Source organism: Phragmites australis, chromosome 15 (assembly GCF_958298935.1).
Source record: "Phragmites australis chromosome 15, lpPhrAust1.1, whole genome shotgun sequence".
Lineage (NCBI taxonomy): Eukaryota > Viridiplantae > Streptophyta > Magnoliopsida > Poales > Poaceae > Phragmites > Phragmites australis.
The window spans coordinates 880,862-903,871 of record NC_084935.1 but is presented as its reverse complement, the minus strand read 5'-3'; the positions used below and the strand labels follow the sequence as shown (position 1 = coordinate 903,871).

The window sequence follows — 23,010 nt, the reverse complement described above, 5'->3', positions numbered from 1 at the left end:
TTTTCCATACTGCGAAGCGGCCTCGATCTCCTCCCCTCCACTGCGGACTGAGATGCTCAAGGCTTCGAGCTTGTTCACGCGGCGGCTACGCAACTACAAGTGCGCCGGCGCCCAGTCTGTGTTTGTTCGTGTGTTCTCTTCGCGTTTCGGTATGTGTTTAACTGGTCCTCGTGCCAATTCAGGTGTGGTTCTGATCAGGTGCTTGTTCAATGATCTGAATGAAGCAATCGTAAGAGAATTTCTACTCCACAAGGCACATCACGATCACAACATGGAACAAGTAGCAGTTCAATCTTCCAGTGAAAAATTCTACAATCGCCAAGATACAAACTTTCGATGAGAAAGCTTCAGGTCTTTCTGGGGCTGGATTCACCTGATGTCAACCATGTCTTACATGAACTCGATCACAATGTAGCTAAGAAATCAAATGAGCTGCAACTGGCAGCTGATGGAGGCAAATGAAGGGAGCTGCACTGCGCAGAATTACACTGATAGAGGGTTGGAGTCCTTGAATTTCTCATCAGAGGACGTGCGGCTCTCCGAGGCGGACTGCCGGAGCCCCTCGATCATCCTGATCACTTCCTCCATTGCCGGACGCCGCTCGGGCGACCTTGTCGTGCACGCCATCGCTATCTGGAGCATCTGGACCAGCTCCTCCTCGATGTTCTGATGCTTCATCAGCTCAACATCGAACACCTCTGCCGTCCACTCCTCTCGGACCACAGAGTGCACCCATCTTGGGAGGTCCACGACATCGTCGTTCCCTTGCGACTGAAGCAGGGCTTTTCCTGTAAGCATCTCCATAAGGAGGACACCAAAGCTGTAGACATCAGACTTCTGGGTGATCTTGCGGTTCTCGATGGCCTCTGGAGCACGATAGCCAACCACGACGCGAGATGCATTGGCTGGCACGCTCATCAGAGCACTGAAACCATAGTCTGAAACATAAGAATTGTGATCTTGGTCTAGGAGGACGTTAGTCGACTTGACATTGCCATGGATGAGCTTGGCGCCACCTTCTGCATGGATGTGTGCAATACCATATGCTGTTCCAAGGATGATCTTTACCCTGGAATTCCAGTCTAATGGTGTTTTCTCGGTAACACCCCTGATACCTGTTGATCAAGCAATTCAGTAAGAATACTATCAACCGAACAATGAAATATCTTGAGTTGTCTGGCACAAGTTGCACTCTGTAGAATGAGAATTTCGAGCAATGTAAAATGAAGATAAATACAGCTTCAGGCAAGTGGGCAGATGTACATATGTAGGCAAGTCTTCTTTCCAAATTCCATCTATATTGATTAAATGACCTATAACTAATATCTGGTCTTTTTTTATGTGAGGAGGTTTTAAATCGAGTGAACCAACTATATTAGCATGGCATGGATATAGCAAGTTTTGTAAGCCAAGCTAAGCTGTCTGTTAGGTCAGGGTTGAAACTTTCAGGAATGCTGGCCTCTTGTTATGTTCCTATATTGGCCATCAATCAATCACACAGTAATACATCTGCAGGAGATATGTAGCAGTGAAAAGCATACCATGCAACATAGCTGAAACGCTGCCAGTGTCAATATAATCATAGACGATAAGCTTCTCATCCTTGGAATAGTAGTAAGCACGGAGTGGGATAAGGTTTGCATGTTTGCCCAACCTCCCGATGAGCTCCATCTGCTGCTCAAACTCTTTTTTCCCTGCCACAACATCTTTTAATCTCTTGACAACCACGACAGTGCCATCCTCGAGTATAGCTTTGTAAGCAGTTCCATAACTCCCCTTGCCAAGGACTTCTGCAGAAGCTCTCAGTAGATCCTCCAAGTCAAAGCTATAGGTGCAACCCTCCAAGAAAACCAGCTTGTTCTTCTCAGCAATTTGGACACCACTACTGAATTCCTGTTTCGGCTTCTCACTCCTGGCGGTAGTTCCCTTACCATTGTCACTATCTTCCTTTCCTTTCCTCTTTGAAAAGCACACAACCACAACTAGCATCAATATTGCGAATCCACCGACAGCAAGTGCAATTATGAACCCTGTGCCTAGTTTCTTCTCATGATGTGGCAAAGTTGGAGATCCTGGCAATGAAGATGATTGAGGTGAGGGTGTTGGTGAAGGAAATGAGCATTCGGTTAGAGGTAGCCCACACAGTCCAGGATTCCTCAAGAATGAACCATTTGGAAATATTTGGAGCGAACGAGGAATTGGGCCTTCCAGTTTATTGTTGCTCAGATTTAATAGTTTCAGACTTGAGAGTTTGAGATCAGGGATGGATCCATTGAGAGAATTATCTTGTAAATTTAACACAGATAACTGAGTAAGGTTTTGTAGACTTGCAGGAATTTCTCCTGTGAAGGAATTGTAGGAGAGGTCCATTACATTGAGACTGGGGTTGAAGAAAGAAGGCAACTCTCCTGAAAGTTCATTGTGCTGTAGGTATATGGAACGCAAAGAAGGAAGTGAGGCCACATCAGATGGAAGACTGCCAGATAAACGATTAGACCGCAGGCTCAATACTTCGAGAGAATCAAGCTTGCCAAGAGTGTTTGGAGGAATTGTTCCAATAAGACCAGCAGCTGGTACCCTCAATTCAACAATGTGTGACTGATCCCCTGAGCATTTTACACCATGCCATGAACATAATGATGTATTTTGATCCCAATTGATCTTGTTGCTATGATAGACTGTAGAGGCAAAGGCAAGAAGGGCTTGCTTCTCAGAGGCTAGATCCGCTACAACCAAGGGGCTGAAAACAGATAGCAGCAATTGTATTGAGAGCAGAAGATGGAAAGGGCTTCTAAGATTGAGATAATCCATCTGATGAATCTCCAAATGGGGATATTAAATTAGCAGCATCTTCATGTGTATATATCAGACAAGCAACCAGACCTGTTCAAACAAAAACAGTGCATACTCAGTAACAAAAGCTAGCATACTGAGTTAATGACACTGAAATTAAAAATGTGGTTGAGTATTTCATCAGAAGACAACCAACACATACTGGCGATCATTGCATATATATCTGTGTAGTGAATGCCCCAGAGCGAACAAAAATGTATGCACTTATGCTAAATCGTGCATGCCTGTGAGTAAAGTAACTCATGACAGAAACCAGGACACTCTGAAAAAAAAGATTCCCATCAATGTCTAATGATTACAAAGTTCTCATTCCAAACTAATGCAACTTTCTTTTTTATTAGTTGAATGCACGCAAGTGGCCATCCGGTGAAATCACTATGCAGTATGGGGCATTTACACTGAACCTGATTTTACTACCAACCCGGGGGGGGGGGGGGGAGCAATACCCGGGCACTTAATAATGGACTTTGTGACAATGTGTAAAACAATAGCACCAATCAACAGTTAATTAACACAAGGGGCAGAAATTCCACCTTCAAAGAATGACACCCAGTAAAGTCAAAAGACAAGAAAACATGACCTAAAAAATTGTGGGCAGAAAGCAATTAAAGGGAGAGAAGTGGGGATAAGTGAAATGATCTGGTCAGCATATAAAAGCCAAAAGCGTCAACAAAGTAGGGAGAAAAGAGGGGAGCAAGAACAAAGCTGAGCTCATCATAGCTTCCACAAAGATGAGCATATCCCAGCATGCATTTACTGTTTATTACTTGCTTATATGAAAGACTGAAGTAAGCTCAGCACAGACAATCATAGCCTCAGGCAGAGCATGCTTACACTGATTGTGCAATAGTACCGACAAAATTGAACTAATTATCATGTGGTGACTTTCTGCACTCTTAGAACTAAAACGAAGCAGCCTTACCATTTCACAAAAGGTTTTGCAGTGCTGCACCTAAGGTGGTGATTAACCAAAAAAGCTAACTAGGTCAGAGAAGCCAGTAAACAAAGGTGAAACCAAAAGAGAGAGAAGTGAAAGCAAATGTACTAACCTAATGGAAATGGGAACCTGAGAAGATGCCATCCATGGAAGACGTGTATGTGGGAAACTAGTGCACATGACAATGTGCGCCGAGAATTACCTCATTGTTTACTGACTACAAGATCTATATATTAGAATAGTACGCAGTTACTTAACCTCTACTTAAAGAGACCCTGAGATGAACCAAATTCTTAATCAAGCGGGCAAATTACTAGCGAGCGCTCCAAAGTCCAAGCTCAACACCTAATTTCTTTGCAAGGATCCACACATTTTTCAAGTGGTAGCTTCTAACCCCGAGAGCGAAAACCAAGATTGACCGCATATGATTCGAGGGTACGAGATTAAATTTATAGCTCATGTGGGACTTATTTATCCGAGTCAATTCTAAGCTAGCGAGGAGGAACATGCTACAAGAAATTAATAGCATCGTAGCAACTACTGTTTACAGCTAGATACTATTTACTACTGGATCCACCACAAAAGAGCAAATATGAACTGGAACTAAAAAAAAATCGAACCTTTGTCCATTTCAAGGTAACTAAAACAGCAAGATTGAAAGAAAAAGAGTAAAATTAGTGGAGTATTATGGATATATGCTACTAGCAGCATTTGTCAGTTGGCGCCAAACACAAAAAAACACTGTAGAAGTAGAACCCAATTTGCCTAAAATACCGGAAACAGGATGCAAAACAGTGCTACAAAATTCACCTAAAATGTTGTCCTATCAACCAGTGTAACTGAGCACAAAATACGCAGTGAACGCAAACATGACGAGGGTGGGGAACCCGCCCCAGCACATCAAAGCTCAGCTAAAATCATGAGAATACCTAGCGGGGAAATGAGTAGATTTGGGCTCGATTGAGTAAACGAAATGTCAAATTTGGGAAGGAAAGCAGAGAGCTATCCTTTTCCTCGTCGGAATCCTCGTTGAACCGAAACTACACAAGAGGAACGTGGTACGGTTCTATCAATTAATTGGGAATATGGGGTGTCAAGTACTACTGAACTCGAAATGTATGGGCATAATCCAAAACGCTCACTTCTCTTTTTTTATTTTTTTTTAACACAAAACCAAGATGGGGTTGGATATGAACAGTCAAAACCCACCACAGGTAAAAATCATTCTTTTCCCCTAAAATCTAACAGAAAATGCTTAAATGTCCCGTCTATTTCAAGAAAATTGCCTAAAAGACGAAAAAAAATTAGGGGAAAACGCACAGCCCACAAAGTGACCGAAAAGGACGAGCGCGCTAAGAGCAACCAAAATTGCAAGGAAATCGGAGCTCAGAACAGGCTGTAAATGCAGAGCCGGAGTAGCAGCGAGGACGAGACGGGTTACCTCCAGCTGAGCGGCTTGCCGGTACAGCAATGCCTCCCTCGGCAGCAGCTGGGCGGCTGTTACAGTACAGCTAGCCCGCGGCGCGGGGTGGTACTGGTAGGGAAGAAGATTTGCGTGCTGCTGCCTGCGGATGCTGCGTGCTGAGGCCTGAGGCTTTGAGAGAGAGGGGAGGGAGGAGGGAGGAGGCTCGGTTCCTGTCCCAGGGTAGTGACGGAAAGGAGGAGAGAGAGCGAGGTGCATTTAATGGGAGGAATCAGGAATGAAACGAAGGTAGCGAAGCGAATAGCAATTAGCAACTGTTGCTGAGTGACTTTGGTAACGTTTGCGATAGGTGGGATGGGACGGATCTATTTTGTTTTTTAGCTATTTAGTTGAAATTTAGTTAGATTAGATGGTTCTGAATTAGAGAATATTTTTAAATATTTAGAATGAAATCATTTCAAAATAAAGCCGAACGCAAACATCTCATTTCGATTATAATGCTGATAGTAGACCAAGTACTAAGAATAGACTCGTTGTATCCTACCTACCAAACAAATATTTAATTTCAGATCATTTTATTCTATCTCTAAATATATAAATATAATCATCTCATTTCACCTCCCGAACAGTAGTCTGCGAGGTAATAGCTTCACTTCACACCGTAAAATCAGAGGATCACAATCGGACTGACCGGTAGCGAAGCGAGTAGCAAACACCAAACCAGTGAACCACCACTGTACACTGTACTAGTGCTGCACTACTGCTCCCACCTTGCTTTACTGATCGATCACTGTCCCAGTCTCCCTTCGCCTACTGTTGTGCCTGATTTTTTCCTCTCTTTAATGAACCGATCCAACGTGCCTATGTGAGAAAGTTTTTTTTAATATGAATATGAATATGAAAGAGAATGGATTACTTCTTTTTCATATCTTTGCTCTTCTGACTGAAAATCTGTAAGGAGGGCAAAATATTAATATATATATATATATATATGGGAGTTTTCACTTCCACAATTTTACACTATTTATACCCTTGCTTGCTCAAATCTTTAGCATGTTTCTCACGTTATGGTAAGTTTTTTCTTTGCCTGATCAGATATATGTAAGTTTTTTAGCAAAAAAATTGCACTTTAGTCTCACTTTGAAAATTCAATTAGGCTGCTAGCTAATCGTATCTGCTTCGAGTAGTGATTCTTCTTTCTACGTCGTTGACATCTCTGCATGACTCTATGGAACCCAAAACCTCTCTGCTTGCCTGCTACACTACACAGCCAACAATTTTCAGAGAACAACCAAACCAAGCATAGCTGCATAGGATCATTCAATACTCTCTTGTTGAGGTTCCATTTCATCAGTTTTCTAGCAGCGGCAACAACAACCCCAGTTACTTCAATGCATGTTCGTGCAACGTACAACCACCCAGCCTAGCAATGGCTAACGAATTGTGAGGCGTTCTTCATTTACACCAAGCTTTTCAAGCCGTTTCAAGAGACCGGGATGCTGAATCAATGGAGGGGTGCCTTAGACCTGAAGAATGGAAGGGACGGACTGAGATTAACTGTCCGTCACCATCGATCGACCGGCCGACAATAATAGAGGTACTACAGTGGTAGGTTAGTAGTACGGTCTATGCACTTTGGTCCATGAAAGCATGATGGTCCGGGGAGAGATTGCGTAGTGTTGCATGCACAGTTGACAGTACAAGAATGGAAGTGGTTGGCCTCGTTTAGTGTTCTTCTTTTCTTTTCAATGGTAAAAGCTTCAGAGGGACTGATTGCATTTGTATGCAGGACGCAGCAATTCATAGCACGAAGGTTGTAATTGTATGCAGCAAACGATGCAGAGGCTGAAAACGATTGCTTTTCCTAAAAAAAGTAATAATTTACAACATTAAACATGAAAGGCAGAGTGCATAAATCTCAGCATGAGTAGTGTCGGTACATTCTGTTTCGGATTGCTTGGAGCTCGCCTTTAGTTATTTATAGAGAAGTCAACTGGTTACGTTATCGTTAGTGCTCTCGCTCATGTAATCCGTAACTAGAACCTTTTCAAAAACACATGTTGGTCTATTATTCAGAGTGGTATGATAAAAAGCACGCACCTAACTCTTTGACAACTTTCAACGTTCGTCTTTAGTTTTTCTTTTCTTATTTTTTCTGAGGACTTTTATTTCTGTTGTAGTGTTTATCAGTGCATGCCTTTCACTTGCATGCCCGGCAGTCAAATTTGACAGCAGCAGCACACGTGTATTCGATTTTGTCAGCATTCGTCTGCAATGCTTTTTATTTCTCAGTAAGGTCGATGCGTTTAACTGGCAAGTAAAAAAATTCCACTCTGAAAGAGAAAGTGCTTGGACTAGCTTTGTAGCAGGTGATAGGTGCTTACAAGCTCGTTTCATGTATTGTTTGTCGGTCACTTCGGCCCACTGGTGAGGCTAACCTGATCAAATCAAGCTAAGCTAATTTCCTTCAATACTTGACGGGACATGTCGATGTAGTCATCATCATTCTGACTGAACAGAATACATATCGACTTTTCAAAGTTTCACGCTCCATCGGAGAAAGACTTAGTAGAAAACAAAGGGTTAATATATGGACGTGCATTGCCCTGAAGTCCTGAACTGTGCATCTTGGCAAGAGGAATTCTATGCTTCTAGGCTTCTATATATTAGCTCAGAGCTCACTGAAAGAAAGCTGCACAGTAGCTCAGAAATTTAACAGTTTAACATTGTTTTTAATAGTACGCTAGATCGAGAGTGGCGACCAGAGGGACGGTGAATAGTCATTTTAATATTTTTTTACAAAATTGATAGTCTTCTTCTATTCGATCACCCAACACACCTCTACAAGAGAATCATAACAGAACGCAAATACAAATACATAGTGAAAAGACTACACATACCCAGAAAGTCCGAAGACTCTGGAGAAATATCGAAAACCAAACTTAAAGATACAACAAAAAATGGATCTCGTGGTTGGAATCAAACACTAGTTCCACAACAAATCAATCCATAACTCATCCTCACACAAAGATTGAATCTTGAGAAAAGATCACTCAAGGATCAAAAGATGAACACCGGATGAAGAAGATCTCTAAGATGATGATCTAAAGATAAGATAATTTAAAACTCTATCACATATGTATGTGTATGTAATTTTATGTATTTAGCATTAAGAAGAACAACCTCACAAGTTATTAAAATTTCAACTCAAAAAGAAAAACGAAAATAAACACCAAAGAGAAAAAAATTACACACAAAACAAAAGAACCAAGAGATGAAACTAGAAGGATGAGAATTCAAGCATATGTAACAAAATAAACTTTATTACTTAAAGAGATCAACCCTATTTTAAACGGATTAAAAAAATTCATCTCAAAACTCTCACCTATTACATAGGTTAAACACTCATTTTTATCTCCTCTAAAACCCTAGCACAATACTCTCATATAGGTGACACAAGGGGCTCAAATGACTGATTCATCCTCTCTCATAGTCATACCTCTCTATTTATAGGTCTAGAAAATTTGACCCATAAGTTTCCTAATTTTTTTTTCCCAAAATACTCTTCTCTTGTAGTACACTTCTACCTACCACCGAGAGTATTTTGGTCTATTTTCTTTTATATTCATCGAACGGCCTTAGCGCCTTCACGATTTGGCTTCACCTCGACGTAAGCTTTACAATGCTGCCACGTACTGCTCTAGTCCTCTCACAGTTTTGAGACCAAACCGCGCAACTCTAGCATGTTTCTCAAAACGTGACTAATCGTCACTTACTTTCATGTGAAGCAGGTGCTTTAATGATGACACGTGTTCTTCGTCTTGTGATCTTGACCGCCGACAAGTCTCCTCCGCTTCCAAACCCTCAGGCCGTCTTATCACTTGCATCGACATCCTATTTGTTTGACTTTTTCAACACGTCATCTTTATCATCCATTTCATGATTTGCTTGAACTTCATATATATAGCTAGGATCACCCTTGACTACGTTCAGCCCTCGTTGATCGTCCAGCACTAAGCACCTATTTAGCCTCAATCACCCACAGTCGACCGCCAAGTTGTATCATTCACCTGCATACCTTAGAACAAGTAAACACATTTCTTCACACTTTAAAATATCTCCAGGTTAGCATAAAATCAAAAACTTCAACTCAGAGCACATCCTGCAGAAAACGTGAACACCAAATGTTCCGGTGTGTTATACTCCTAGGCACCAGACTATCCGGTGAGTGTAACACTATCTGTTACAGGAAATATTTTCTCTCTGCAAGAAAAAGTCTGGTGAAAACTTACGGTGATCTCATATACATCATCGGATAATCCGGCATGTGTCAATCCACCGAACCACCCTTCTGTAACATCTCTGCAACAAAAGGTCTGACGTATTCTTCGGTGTTCATAAACTCAACACCAGACTATCTAATGTATATAATCAAACTTAGCGCCAAAAATCTTCTCTCTACAGAAAATACTTTGACGCTCTCTAAGTCTATCACCGGACCATCTGATATTTGCTTATATTTCTGTTTTAGCATTGAAAATACTTCGGTGCTTATTTCACCGTAACACCGGACTATCCGATGTGGTTAAAAACCCATGCACTGAATATTCTGGTGAGATATAATTTTCTGAACTCTGAAACAGTTTGCTCCAATTTAAACTTTGATTAGCTATAAATAAGGTCACGCACAAACAAACTCATACCAATCAAAATCATTTTAAATTTAATATTATTAATAGCTCATCATATATAAATTAAGCTATATTTTAATTTGGTTTCTCGTATTATTTGGTTGGTTAGAACCAACACAATGCAACAAATGATGCATGCATTCGATGCTGCAATGGGCAAGGCATCTCATGCCAATGTGGAATCTTCTGTAACCAGGGGTCTAATCCAGAGGGCAGTAAACAATAGGAATAGAACTGTTGGCTTAGCTAGTGTTTGCACTTGTTTATCATTCCCTCCCTGGGTCAGTCTGGGCCTCTGGGGCACCAGGTTCTGATCACAGGATCATTCTCTCTCTCCATTCTCCGGAAGAAAACAAAGCATGCAAGCCAATATATTTTATTTTTGGGGAAAATACATACGAGCTAGTAGTGGAAGACTGTAAGCCAAGAAGAACCTGCAGGCAGGTATCGGAATTTGGAAGATATGGTCAACAAAAGGCAGGGGCACACATATCCCTATCGGTTAACTGATTTAATCATGGTAATACATACAGCCAAAAGAATGCTTGCAAGAAACAGCATCGGGTCTTTATCATGAAAGACACTTGCACTCCCAAGAATATATCTGCAAGTGTACACATGTACGCACCCATGCTGTTTGTCAACTTGCAGCAGTGTCGTCGCGTGAGTGACTACTGACGACATTCATGTAGGCCCTGTTACTGTTGTACATGCAAGAGAGATCTCTGCCATGCGGGAAGCATACGATGTACTATGTTATTTCGTCTGTACGTGCCATGCGTGGACCATCATCAGCTGCTGCCGGCCTTGCGGTACAGCATTTAACTGTTCTTAGTGCCAGCTCTTATCAGTAACTTGCAGTAATATCTGTCGACTTTGGTAAAACCTGACAGTTTATGTGTGTTTGAGAGAGCTCCAACTTTAAACTCCATCGTTAGATCTGGACAGAATCTTTCTAAACACTACAACTCTATCAATTGATAGAGCAGTCAATTTCATAGAGTAGATCATCTTCTAGTTTATTTTGATGGAGCAGCTAAGCAGGTACTCCACGAATCCTATTTTTATATATCTCCGTTGAGTTAGAAGTAATTACCCATCACGGTCACTGGGGTACACCCACGCCTCACACGCGCCCGCACGCCCGTCCCTCTGCCCCGCATGAGCTCCATGGCGATTATGACCTAGCCGCCTCCTCCCTCATCCGCCTGTTGCCGCGCTTCCTCCCCCCTTAGCTGGCCGCCTCCGCTCATCTCAACCAGCTAGCGCTCACCTTCAGCCACCTCCACCAGTCTCCTCCCACCGTTGGCCGCCTCTGCCCGTCTCCACCGGCCGTCATCTTTGCACCCAACAGAGACCACCTCTACCATCGTCCGCCGAGGTACGCTTCGACCACACGCTCATGTGCAATATGATGTGATGTGATTGAAATTGAGTTTCACCACCATAGGGGCATAAGTTGCTTCCAGCAATATCCTTCCAATTTTAATAGAAAATCATAAATGTTGAGTACAATGTGATTTGAAATTGAGGGCATCTAGACTTGCCCATTCAATTGGTATTTTCTCTAGATCTCTAGATGTCATGTACAATGTGATTTGAAATAGATTCTTTCCTGTACAATTAGTATTTGTTTGTTGCTATGTCGATTAGCCATGCTCTTCAATGTTGTGCTGATGAGTGCACTAAAGTACTGATGAAGTGTTGGTCTAGCCTTGTGTGATTGATATCTGTGTGTGATGGAGTGTTCTTGTTAATCAACTCAACAATTAATCTATGTTCATTGTTCTTGTGTTTTTTGCTCAGTGTTCTTGTTAATCAAATCAATTCAACAGCTAAGTGATATGTCTTATCAGTTCTTAGTAAATCTGATAATTGTCAATGTGCTCTGTTCATTGTCTGATATGCCGGCAAATAGATGTGTTTTAGAAAAATCTGAAAACTCTAATATGTTCATTGTCTGACATGAATCTCTAAAGTGTTCAATAGATGGTTTCATCAATCGACTGGAACCTTGACAACACTAGGATCATTTGTGAGTTGTTTGCCGAACAAGTTGGGAAAGGAAGCCGACCAAACACGCATTTGAACTCTGTAGGCTATGCTGAGGTTCAACAAAGGTTCAAAGAGAGGACCGACTATGAGTTGTGCAAATGTCAAATTAAGAATAAGTGGGGCAAGTTGAAGATCGAATTGGTGGCATGGCAAAAGTTAATGTTGAGGCAAACAGGTTGTGAATGGGATAGTGTTAAGAGTACGATCAAAATGGATGATGAATGGTGGAAGAAGGCAAGGAGTGTAAGTGGTGGAAATATCCTTTTTTTCCTATTCATAGTTCATATTGCAGTAATATTTTGTGATATAATTTATTTTTCATTGACTTGGTGCCTTTTGCAAGTGTTAGGCTAGTGAAGTATACATTACTCCTATGCGGATATTATAATAGTATTTCATCTAGTAATAAGAAGTGTGATAGTCTGGTTCATTTTCACACATTTCCTGCTCATGTTTGATCCATATTGTCCATAGCTCATGTTATTAGTGGTATCAATGTGGTTTTTGTTTGTGTAATTTACCAGGAAATTTCACATTATGGTAATTTTAAGAAGCTAGTCTACGGAATAAACATTTTCTCCTAAAGATGTTTGGTGACATCACCAATGATGGTGGAGATCATTGGTCTCCTACGGGGAACATCCCCTTAATATCCCCATCTCAAGCAACTGCTGATAATAATGTTGACGGAGATGAGGAGGAGTTCGAGGAGGTTCATAATGCCATCGATGATTAAGATGAAGTCTAAGAGGTCTCTCTTGCCATGGAAAAAGCAAAGAGAATAGCTCAGATTATTCAAGATAAAGGCAAGAAGACCAAGACAAGGATAATAGTTGTCATTCAAGAACAAGTCACAAGGATAGTTGAATCTGTCACTTCTTTTACTTCTAGAAAGGAAGCAGAAGCTACTGTCAAAGAAGTCATGGAACGTATATTTGCTTGCGATATAGGGTATGATAGCAGTGAGCATTACATTGCCACCGAGTTGTTTGTGAAAAAGGACCAAAGAGAGATGTTTATGACCCTACCAACCCAAGAGATTAGGCTCAACTAGTTTAAGAGGAAGTACAACAAGAAGTATAATAAATGATGAAAAGAATGTTGTGTGTTGCCGGGTTGAACTATATTCTGAAACTTTATGTCACTTGAACTATTGTGTTGTCGGGCTGTAGGATTTTTATTTATTGATGTCACTTAAACTATTATGTTGTCACTTATTATCTTCTTTTCTTAGTACCTTGTTGTCACTTATTTCTAACTTTGTTGTTCGTTATTTCTTTGTGTCACTTATCTATGGGCTACTTGCAGATGTCTAAAAGTGATAGTGAGATTTCTAGTGATGAGAATGAGAAGTTTTGAAATCTTGTTACTGGAGGTGCTAAAATTGTGAAAATATATTGTGATTTGTATCTAGATAAGACACCACCAAGGACATCAAAACTGGGTGGCATGGGGTGACTGCAAGAGACGTTGAGGACTCCAGGTGAATGCCATACTCAGCTTCGTATGAACAAGGATATCTTTATGGACCTTCATGCTTTGTTGGTCGGTACGTACGGCTTGAAACCATCCACGCATATGAGCACTTATGAAATGCTTGCAATTTTCTTATACACATGTGGTGGATGTGAGTCGAATAGAAGAGGGCAAAATTGATTCAAACACTCTGGTGAAACCATTAGTAGAAAATTTAAAGAAGTTCTAAATTCTATGATTGCTATGGAAAAAGAATACCTTAGACCTAAAACCCCCATCTTTCCCGATGATAGGTGGGCTTATCCACACTTCAAAGACTATATTGGTGTTCTTGATGGTACTCACATTCGTGCGTCTCTTTCACCTAAGGAGCAAGTGAGGTATGTTGGAAAATTTGGAACTGCAACTCAAAATGTGCTGGTGGTTCGCGACTTCAACATGTGTTTTACTTATGTGTTTACGGGCCAGCCGGGAGCTATGCATGATATGATTGTGTTATATCATACAATAAGAGTGGACAAAGATTTCTTCTCACATCCTTCATAAGGTAACATGTTATGAGCATGTATAAAAATATATTTACTTATGTCAATGTTACCATATAGTAATTTGTTTTTTATTTTGCATGCTTAGGCAAGTACTATATTGTGGATGCGGAATATCCTAACCATCCTGGGTACCTAGCTCCTTACAAAGGTGAAAGATATCATCTACCCGAGTGTCACAGAGGTATGGAACTAAATACACATAAAGAAAAATTCAACCGAATACACTTATCTGTTTCTAATGTTATTGAGGGGATATTTGGAGTATTGAAGATAAAGTGGCAAATTCTATACAAGATGTCAAGCTATTCGATGGATAAACAAAAAATGATTGTTACTGCTATAACTTTGCTAATTGCGACAATGATCCTAATTATATCTCTACTATCCCATAAAGGTATAACAAATATGCAGTTTATCAACTTGCATTTGATAGGTCAACTTCTGTACCAAACATTGCGACTGTAGACAGTATTTTATGATGAGATAGCCACTGCTCTTGCTTAGAACTAGCATGGCACAATTGACTTTTTTAGTATCTATGATAGTTGTAATTGACTTATTTGAGTATTTATGAATGATGTAACAATATTTGCAACCGATTTATTTCGTGATCACTTATATGTGTTATTTTCGTTGTGCCGCGACCGACGTTGCCGCGGCAAGGTAGGACCGGCCGACTGCCGACTGCCGACTGCCGACTGGAAAGTGGTGTGGATGGGTGATGTTTGAGACGATCGCTCGGACCGACAAAATCTTGGGTTCTTCTGCGTACCGGCCAGAGGAGGCTAAGGCTTAGGCTATTCTCTAGGGTTAAAATAAACTACAGAAGATTTTGCATAACCTCATCGAATAAATAGGGCATTGAGTGCAGAAAGTAAGCGGGTGGGCATCAAGGACTGAGGGATCTAGATACTCAAACATGCCAGGAACGGGATGACATGGCGCAAATAATAACATACATTTAGTTTGTTTACCGCCACCTAAATTTAGTGTAACAGCTCAACATGCTAACACAGATGACTGCTACCTCTTTAGCAGGTACGACCCATCCCTCATTTCTAGCTTCTCATCTGAAACCAGACCAGAAAGAAAACTCTGCAGCTGTTGCAGTGATTTATCATATGACGGCTCCGCTATACAGAACATCTGAAATGAACAGTTTTAGAAGGGGCTAAGAAGTGGAGTAGATTAAAAAAAGGGATTATATAATGGAACTGGTGACCATGTTTTGTTTATCTTACCTTTAAAGTGTTATGTATCCTGTCCAGTGTCATGCTTCCAAAGTTGGTCAGCATTCCAATGATGAATTTCTGCAGTGCAGACAGATTAAGTAAAATAATTGGTCAGTCAATGTGGTGAACTGAGAAATGAAGAACCAACACGGGTATATTTTCTCACGTTACCGTGACTATCAGATGAGCAGAACTAACAAAGATCAACATTCAGAATATGAACATTATAGAGAACTGTCCTAAAATATAAATAGTTCTCCCAAAGGTGCCCATTCATGGTCCCACGGGCATTGAAAAGAAATACAAAGAAATTGTTAGCGTGGCTTTCTTCATTATGTTTTTGTTTGGAGTCGTACCTCGTAGACTGTCATTTCTTTCTTGAGTTGTTCCTCAACAGAGACCACAGAACTTTCACCTTCCTCAGTTATTTGATACTCGTCCAAGCGTTCATTGGCAGTGTTGTTTTTGTTGACATCAGGCATGCTATCAACAACCGTAAAGGTGCGATCATCGGCATTGGGACCCACGGATTCTGTCAGGACCCCCTATATCATATTATGAAATATTTAAGTGTGCTTGTTGAGCAGACAACATTTAAGAAGTATGCTTCGAATTTGTCAGGAAAAAAAGGAAGTATGCTTGGAAAATGCTTGCACAGACATCATGCAACTTAGTTCATGTCTAAGAATATCCTATATTTATTTCCATTCCAAATAAAGAAAAACACAACCCATATAACCTGTGCAGAACTCTAATCTATAAGGTATCAACTATCTGGGCCATCAGACTGGAGTCCAAACAGTCAATATACAATTTTAATGCTTTAGAGTTCAATTACATCTTTGTTAGTAATATCAATGATGATGTTACCATGAACTGGATAATGATTCAATAACCAGAGCACTTCATATAAACAATTCAAGCATCCCATATTCACAAATATGTACGTGCCAGACCTTGCTTGTCCAGAAACTTATTTTTCTGTTAAGAGATTCCACAGGTATGCCAATTTCTGTAGCAAGAGCCTTCAAAGTCCAACTGAAAAGTTTGAAATTTTAGTCAGATGAATAAATATGAGACACAAAGCAAGACAGCTCTTTGGTTACCTCGATTTTTCTTGAAATTGCATTATGATCGCAGCATGAACAGGAGCTACAGTAAACTGCATACTTCTATCCTCAAATTGCAGTTCTAACTGGAAAGGAAAAAAGAATGTTATTCCAAGCACTTCTACTCATAAGAAGACATAATCTTCATAGGTACCCATCAGATATAAGAGAATTAAATGTCTTCTAACCTTGACTGTTCCAAGATTTTTCTTCCACAGTAGCTTCCGTGGAGTTTTTATCTGATGGAATCTTTTTGCATAATCAGACATCAACTGATCAACTGAAGCAGGAACAGCAAGGTCTTCGGTCTACGTTAGCAAAAGATATCGAGAAGGCTTGATGAATATAAAGAAAATAGAAAACACTCGCTGTTCAATCACTCAGTAAATAGACCATAATTTCCACCAAGTGTATTCCTAAATTCAACTAAACAGGAAATAACAACAACTGCAAACTAACTGCTTATAATGGTAATGAGTTCACCTTTAAAAGATTTGATGTTGCCTCGCTAAAAAATGATGTTGGACACTATTTATGTACAAACAACTGATACATAAAGAATGGCAGTAACAGAGGTGAGTCTTATGATTTTAACCATGATTTGTATAATTGCAGAGACAGAAAAAAAGGTGGTGTATAATTCGACAGTGTAGTCGACTATCCAAACAAAATTGACGTTATTTCAGTTATTTTATGATGATGCAATCAGTAATTAGTGAAGCGTGTGTCTCTTGGTTCAACAGGATAGCATGCGAATCAATGCAGAACTGCATCTTACCAGTTTACAATTTCTCCTGGCTCGACATCTCCATATCATAATTAGTATAAGACTTAAACAAGTTATATTTAGTTGAAAGGTTCTGACTCGTAAGTCACAGCTTACCCTAAGCAGAAAATAGAAATGGGGAAAATGGTAAAATGCCACTCGTGTAGCTCCAGATGTACCACCATGATTCAAATAAATCTTCACCAGCGTACCTGAATTGGTGGCCAAAAATTGGACGATATTATTGTGGCATCAAGAACATCGTGAGACATTTCTGTCTCCTCTTGCCCGGGAACTGCCAGCCAAAAAAAAGGAAGATTCAAAAGTTGTTACAGTGTAGTTGGGCTTTGTTTTGTAAAGGCACCCGCAATATTGAGCAGTACCAATTTGAGATGTCTTCAGCAAAGATGTTTTAATGTTCGAGTTTGTTCTCTTCGAGTCAATCAAGTCATTTAGCATAATCTCACACTTCTGCATGCTGCTCTCACCAAAATGAATCTGCCAAAGTAGCAGCATCATTAGAAGAGATATCAATTCTATAACAAAGGAATAATGCATCATGCAACACAGCCAAATCTCTTGAAAACATAATTAAGATTAGGACTATCACAAAATTAATAGTCTAACCTTAAGAAGTTCCAGCGTGCGGATATCTGAATCTATATCGAAATCGGATTTGTTGAGCAGCTTTTCTGCCAGCATTACACGGTATTCATTGACCAGTTGGTCCTTCGAGCCAATTATACTGACCATTAGTCCAAGTATATCGACTTTCCTTCTATTCCTGCTGCCTTTCAATGGGTCTGCTTCTATAGGATCCGGTTCCCAGCTGTAAAAGTAGGAATCACAAGGATTGCAGTCATAATGTGCTCCATTTAAAGAAGCAAACCTTTCTGTGGACTCAAGGAATACGAAGCATTAAGATCAATAGAATAAACAAAATATACCTTTCAGAATTTAACCATGCTTGCTTCTCATCAATGTTTGTATGATCATCGTAATCAGCATTATCCTGGTTTTCAGCATCTCTGTTCAACTCTTCCAGAAGATTATCTCCAGCATTTCCTGTTCCACTTCCATTCCCTCCAGACCCATCAGTTAGCATTGTCACTATACATTTGATAGTGTCTTTTCTACCTCTCAGATAATCCCTAATTGGTTCACCAACTGCTTCCAAGAACACACCAGTGGGGTCAATTGTCCGCAACGCTTTGATAGTGGACATGTATTGATGCAATATATCATTGGTGGATGCACCAGCAGTAAGCAGACGATATCTTAGCGACGAGATAAATGAGTCAACAAGCTTAGAGTGTTGACCCGTGTACTCCAAACACAGCTTTAGGTCTTCAATAGCAGGAGAGCTTCATCAATGCCAAAAAAACGGATATTAAATTTGGCACAAGTTTAGAACACGAGATAGTAACAAGAGAATAAAATCAAGGTTACATCAAATAAACTTCATAAGGTAGCTTAAAATTTTGATGGACGTGGTAAACAAATTTGGTCAACACATGACGAGAAGCAAAAAAATTATATACAGTATGACAGATGAAAGGAAATAAGATACTTGTTTCAAGGTGGAGTAAAGCAAATAAATAAATACTCATTAGCCACGGAAAGAAAAACACGATAGAAACGATGGGATGCTTAGATGAGCTGCAACATGATATCAAGCACTTCCTCCAGTCAGATGACGATAGGTTGCAAGAACAGACATGTTGGCCAAATGGCCATGATTTGTATGAACATGTTGCAAAAGTTACTATAGATGTATGCTAAGCTTTGCAGAACAGAAGTTTAGAAAGTTATTCAAGCATATAGAATATTTAGATTGTCAATGCCCATTTAAATGCTCAACAGCACCGTATAGGGAAAAATGACTAACCTCTCAGGGTAATCTACTATTATTTCAAAAAGTTTGCCAATTCGTAGGTCCTGTAAGGTTTCGTAAGCAAAATACTCCAGGCGCATGTGCCATCTCACAAGGGCTTCAGAAGGAACACCAATGCCTGGGAAGGAGGAGGGCCGTGAGGCTAATGGTGATTTGAGACCGGAAGATTCGCTGTCATAGTCAACATAGTCGCCAAGATATGTTAAAAGAGCATGCAGAAATCGAAGAGGAACAGCCTGAGAATATACAGATTTTTTGTCAGACGACTTTGGTAACGGGCATCATCAAGAGAATCTACAATCAAAAACCAATATTCATACCCAAGTAGCCCATAACTATTAAAACAATATAATAATGATCTAGTTCAGTATGCTTGCAGAACTGGTCAGCCAGAGGTATCAATCAACTGCACAAACATTGAGGCAAAGAACTGAAAGGCGCACTGGCTTGTGACAGGTGAACTTCAGTGACAGCTATATCACATGAATAGGGCATTCTTGTTCCAATTTGAGGCTAAGCCTATGAATAACAATATAACATTAAAAACCTCAACTACTTAAGTGGGCATGAAGCTTCAAAAAAAATTGACATGGTATGATGCTAATAAATGGACAGACTTTGCAAAATGGTGATGAGAGCATACTCGAATCCACTTCTTCACACACCCGAGGACAGGAATTCTATAATCATCGCCTGCTAGTTCATAAACTTTAGACTGCAGAATGTGAATGAGAAATAATGCAAGGTTAGTGACAGAAATGTTGGAGTATCTATGCCAAAATAGATGATGCAGTACGTGTAAGGAACAGAAGGGTATGCGGACCTTTAAAAGCCAGATTATTGCAGAGGAATAAGCATTTTCAGTCATTGATGTAAAACCAAGAGATCTAAGATCACGAACAACTTTTCCAATGTTCTTAACCAAGTAGTTATTTTCTGAAACAACTGTTTCTTGACCATCAATGTCCATTCCAGAATGCCAAGCAGAGGTATTGCTCCTTTCAAAAAGGTCATTACTGCCAAGTTGGTCACTCTCATAAGATCCAGCCATAATAGTATTCAGTTCTTCCAGTTTCTTCTTGAAATAGACATTCAATATCTCTGTAAAGTGTTAAATAGGACTCAACAGTGTTTCCTTTTACAAAGTTGAGCAACATATTAGTGTGGGAGCAGAACAGAGTACTGGTTGAATTAATTCTGATTTGAAATTTTAATTCATTATCACATCACAGAATGCATCCAGTAAAACAGAATTGAACTAAGTTTCTTAGCGAGTATGTCTTCCAAGTATACCGATATGGACACAAGCATGTACTCCTAAAATACTCAAGGACAATAACAGAATCTAGTTAACAGTTCTCTACTATACCAACGGGGAGGGAGGCAACAAAGGATATAAAATCCACTGATCAAACCAAAGGGATTATGTGAGTTAACGTTATAATTGTGAGTGCGTGTGAGAGCGGGGATCCAATTTAGTGTACATATTAGTTAACCTAACTTAACCTCATCAACAGCTTAGTGGCAGACCAGGTGTTGGCATCAAAGGGGCTAACGATGTGAATAACTGGTACCTGGACAAAAGAGGAAATATAGTACTGTTCGTGCTATGTTGTGTATCCTGTTTTCATGACTGTAGAGCGTGATTCAAAGAAACAATATATCACACTGTAAAGTTTGTGAATGGAAATGAGTGTAACCAACAGAGCATATATGCACTGTATGAAAAAAAACTTAATGCCTATAAAATAGAGAAGGAAAGGATGCTAACCAGGAAAGTTCATGGGTAGTGTCGTCAGAAGTACTGATGATACCATTAGTTGGTACCTAGGAATTAAGCTGGAACTACAATATGCTGCTTCGGATCTTCTTTTCGGTGTTCTGTCCTCATATGATTGAAGAGCATGTACTAGAACAAGAACACATTTTTCCTGGTAACTCTTTTCCATGCATATGTCCTCGAGTGCTGTACTTAAGATTTCCTCAGGCCAATGTTCTTTAACCTGGAATACATGAATTGAGAAATTAAGCTATTGAAAAATACCACCAAGTGAAACTAGGTGTTGAGGGATCAAGCAATTGAAATATAATAATATAATGAAACCGGGTCACTTTCAATTTGTTGGTATCACATATGAAAGATATCACATACTTGTACGAGAAAAGATAATTGAAACAGGAAACAGGTGAGACTCCATTTCCGTAAGAAAATTGAAATTTTCATAGCGTAAATTCTAAAAGAAAGGTTTGATCAGACAAAAAAAAAGTAGGTTGTCCATAACTTACACAGAAGTTAGTTCTATCCACTGCAGAGGAATTGCAGTAAGGATGAAAGTGTTGCCAGAAATTCTTGACTGCATTGTTTCTAAATGTTTCCTGCACCAACAAGGATAGCTTGACAACGGAATTTGAATAAAACAAAAGTATTTCCAAATCATCAGAATTCAGAAACAACGTAGTATTGCAAGTTAAGATCTTTTCTTTATTGGAGCGCCCCAGTACTAAATCCTACATTCCAGCGTCAAATTTCACTTGGGCATTTCCACAAACACCTGAGCAAACCCTAACTCCATCCTCGCTTCCAGCTTTCTGCGCCCAAATATCCACTGGCACACGGCAAAAGCAACGCGGCAGCAGTTGTGCGTGCGCGCGCGTAACTGCGTGAGAGGGATGGAAGGGGAGGAGGGTATGGACCTCGAGGGAGTGGAGGAAGTAGTCCCGAAGGAGCGTGGCGAGGCCGCGGGCGCAGAGGTCGGCAATGACGGGCGCGAGGCACGGACCCACGGAGAGCTCGCCGTCGCCGCCGACGAGCTCTCCTGAGAGAGAGCAGAACTGGGCCCACGAATCGAGGGCGCCATCGGCGGCGGCGTCCAGCTGCATCGCCACACCGGCGAGTGAGAAAGCCACGTAGTATTTCGATAGCTGCACAGTGAAAATCCTATACACCACCAAAACACAAAGCGGGATCGATGGAGCTCCTCCACGCGGGATTGGACTGAGGAATTGGTTGGGCTCTTGTGCGCCCGGAGCCAGAGCAGGCCGAGGCGAAACACGTTGCTCCGCCGAGGCCGAGGCGCGACGTGGGCTGCCCCGCGAAGGAGCCCGGGTGGGATGAGCCGCGTGGGGATAGGCTTTTGCGTCAGTGGGCCGACGTTAGGAATTTTTTGTTTTTCTTAAATTGAAAAAATATAAAAATAGGCGTTTGTTTTTTAAAAAAAGAGACCTTTAGCCCTTCTAACGGGTGACAGGTTTAAAAATAAAAAAGTTGTTGTGTTCCAGTCCTCTCAAAATTCAAAACATTATCGAAATAGTCATGCAAAGTTCTAAAACAATTTGGTGGTGTATAGGGTTTTCATTGTATAATTAATTATTTTAGTTGAAATTTTTTGGAGACATAGATTATAGCATCATCTACACCATATATTTTTTTAGAATTTTTTATAACTATTTCGATAATGTTTTGAATTTTAAGATATTGGATTATTTTTTCAACCTCCCGTCTATGGGAAGAACGAGAGGCAGACGTACGATTTTTCAAAACTGACACATATTTTTGCAAAATTTTATTTAAAAAATAAAAAAAAAGTTTCTGATGGTAGCATGCAAGCAATTTGCTTTGTTGTGTCGTACTAGTCTGTTTATTCCCATGAAACAATCATTACTCTCTTACTTGGTGTCCATTTTCGATTTCGTTTTCACCGTTGAGTTCATCATGACGAGTCCAACAGAATGAGATTCATATTGCATATATTTCAAAGATATTTTATATGTATTAGCAAGTTATGTGTAATGGTAATAGCAACTTACGTGTAAAATTGACAATGAATTATCAACATAAGTTGCCATTAAATATATCATTCAAGTTGCTACCAGACACTCGCTCAAATTTATATATTATATCCACAAAAGATGCTACCGTTAGTTCAAATTTTAAGTTACTATATAAGTTGCAGCTAGTTGCTACCAGATATTCATTGAAGTTGTTACCTAATTTGACTAAAGTTGCTACTCTACTTTTTCATAAGT

At 40.2% G+C, this 23,010-nt stretch overlaps 2 protein-coding genes across 4 annotated transcripts; both read right to left on the bottom strand.

Moving 5' to 3' along the window:
• Positions 1 to 331: 331 nt before the first annotated feature.
• Positions 332 to 5,514, bottom strand: LOC133892714 (probable inactive receptor kinase At5g58300). 2 transcript variants are annotated; one of them, XM_062333645.1, is made up of 3 exons: positions 5,232 to 5,514; positions 1,542 to 2,883; positions 332 to 1,115 (listed from the first exon to the last, which is right to left on the bottom strand). In XM_062333645.1, exons 2-3 carry the CDS (start codon positions 2,809 to 2,811, stop codon positions 484 to 486), a joined length of 1,902 nt encoding a protein of 633 aa, XP_062189629.1. In that variant the 5' UTR covers positions 2,812 to 2,883; positions 5,232 to 5,514; the 3' UTR covers positions 332 to 483. The 2 variants fall into 2 exon arrangements, with proteins under 2 accessions (XP_062189629.1, XP_062189630.1); XM_062333646.1 differs by lacking the exon at positions 5,232 to 5,514 and adding an exon at positions 4,720 to 4,906.
• Positions 5,515 to 14,868: 9,354 nt separating this feature from the next.
• LOC133892748 (anaphase-promoting complex subunit 2) lies at positions 14,869 to 21,962 on the bottom strand. 2 transcript variants are annotated; one of them, XM_062333690.1, is made up of 17 exons: positions 21,921 to 21,962; positions 21,679 to 21,885; positions 21,271 to 21,360; positions 20,756 to 20,987; positions 19,808 to 20,085; positions 19,628 to 19,699; positions 18,979 to 19,220; positions 18,038 to 18,454; positions 17,718 to 17,919; positions 17,474 to 17,588; positions 17,303 to 17,385; positions 16,513 to 16,632; positions 16,322 to 16,410; positions 16,172 to 16,253; positions 15,572 to 15,760; positions 15,225 to 15,293; positions 14,869 to 15,129 (listed from the first exon to the last, which is right to left on the bottom strand). In XM_062333690.1, the coding sequence occupies exons 2-17, from the start codon at positions 21,862 to 21,864 to the stop codon at positions 15,007 to 15,009; spliced, it is 2,589 nt and encodes an 862-aa protein (XP_062189674.1). In that variant the 5' UTR covers positions 21,865 to 21,885; positions 21,921 to 21,962; the 3' UTR covers positions 14,869 to 15,006. The 2 variants fall into 2 exon arrangements, with proteins under 2 accessions (XP_062189674.1, XP_062189673.1); XM_062333689.1 differs by lacking the exon at positions 21,921 to 21,962 and having other exon boundaries at positions 21,679 to 21,913.
• Between the last annotated feature and the right edge of the window lie 1,048 nt (positions 21,963 to 23,010).

Coding starts and splice junctions, on each gene's coding strand:
- LOC133892714 (XM_062333645.1), bottom strand. CDS start 2,811: ATGGATTATCTCAATCTTAGAAGCCCTTTCCATCTTCTGCTCTCAATA. Junction 1,116..1,541: donor CGTTTCAGCTATGTTGCATG/GTATGCTTTTCA, acceptor CTTGATCAACAG/GTATCAGGGGTGTTACCGAG.
- LOC133892748 (XM_062333690.1), bottom strand. CDS start 21,864: ATGCAGCTGGACGCCGCCGCCGATGGCGCCCTCGATTCGTGGGCCCAG. Junction 20,086..20,755: donor ACTACCCATGAACTTTCCTG/GTTAGCATCCTT, acceptor AACACTTTACAG/AGATATTGAATGTCTATTTC. Junction 17,920..18,037: donor GCATGGTTAAATTCTGAAAG/GTATATTTTGTT, acceptor CTACTTTTACAG/CTGGGAACCGGATCCTATAG.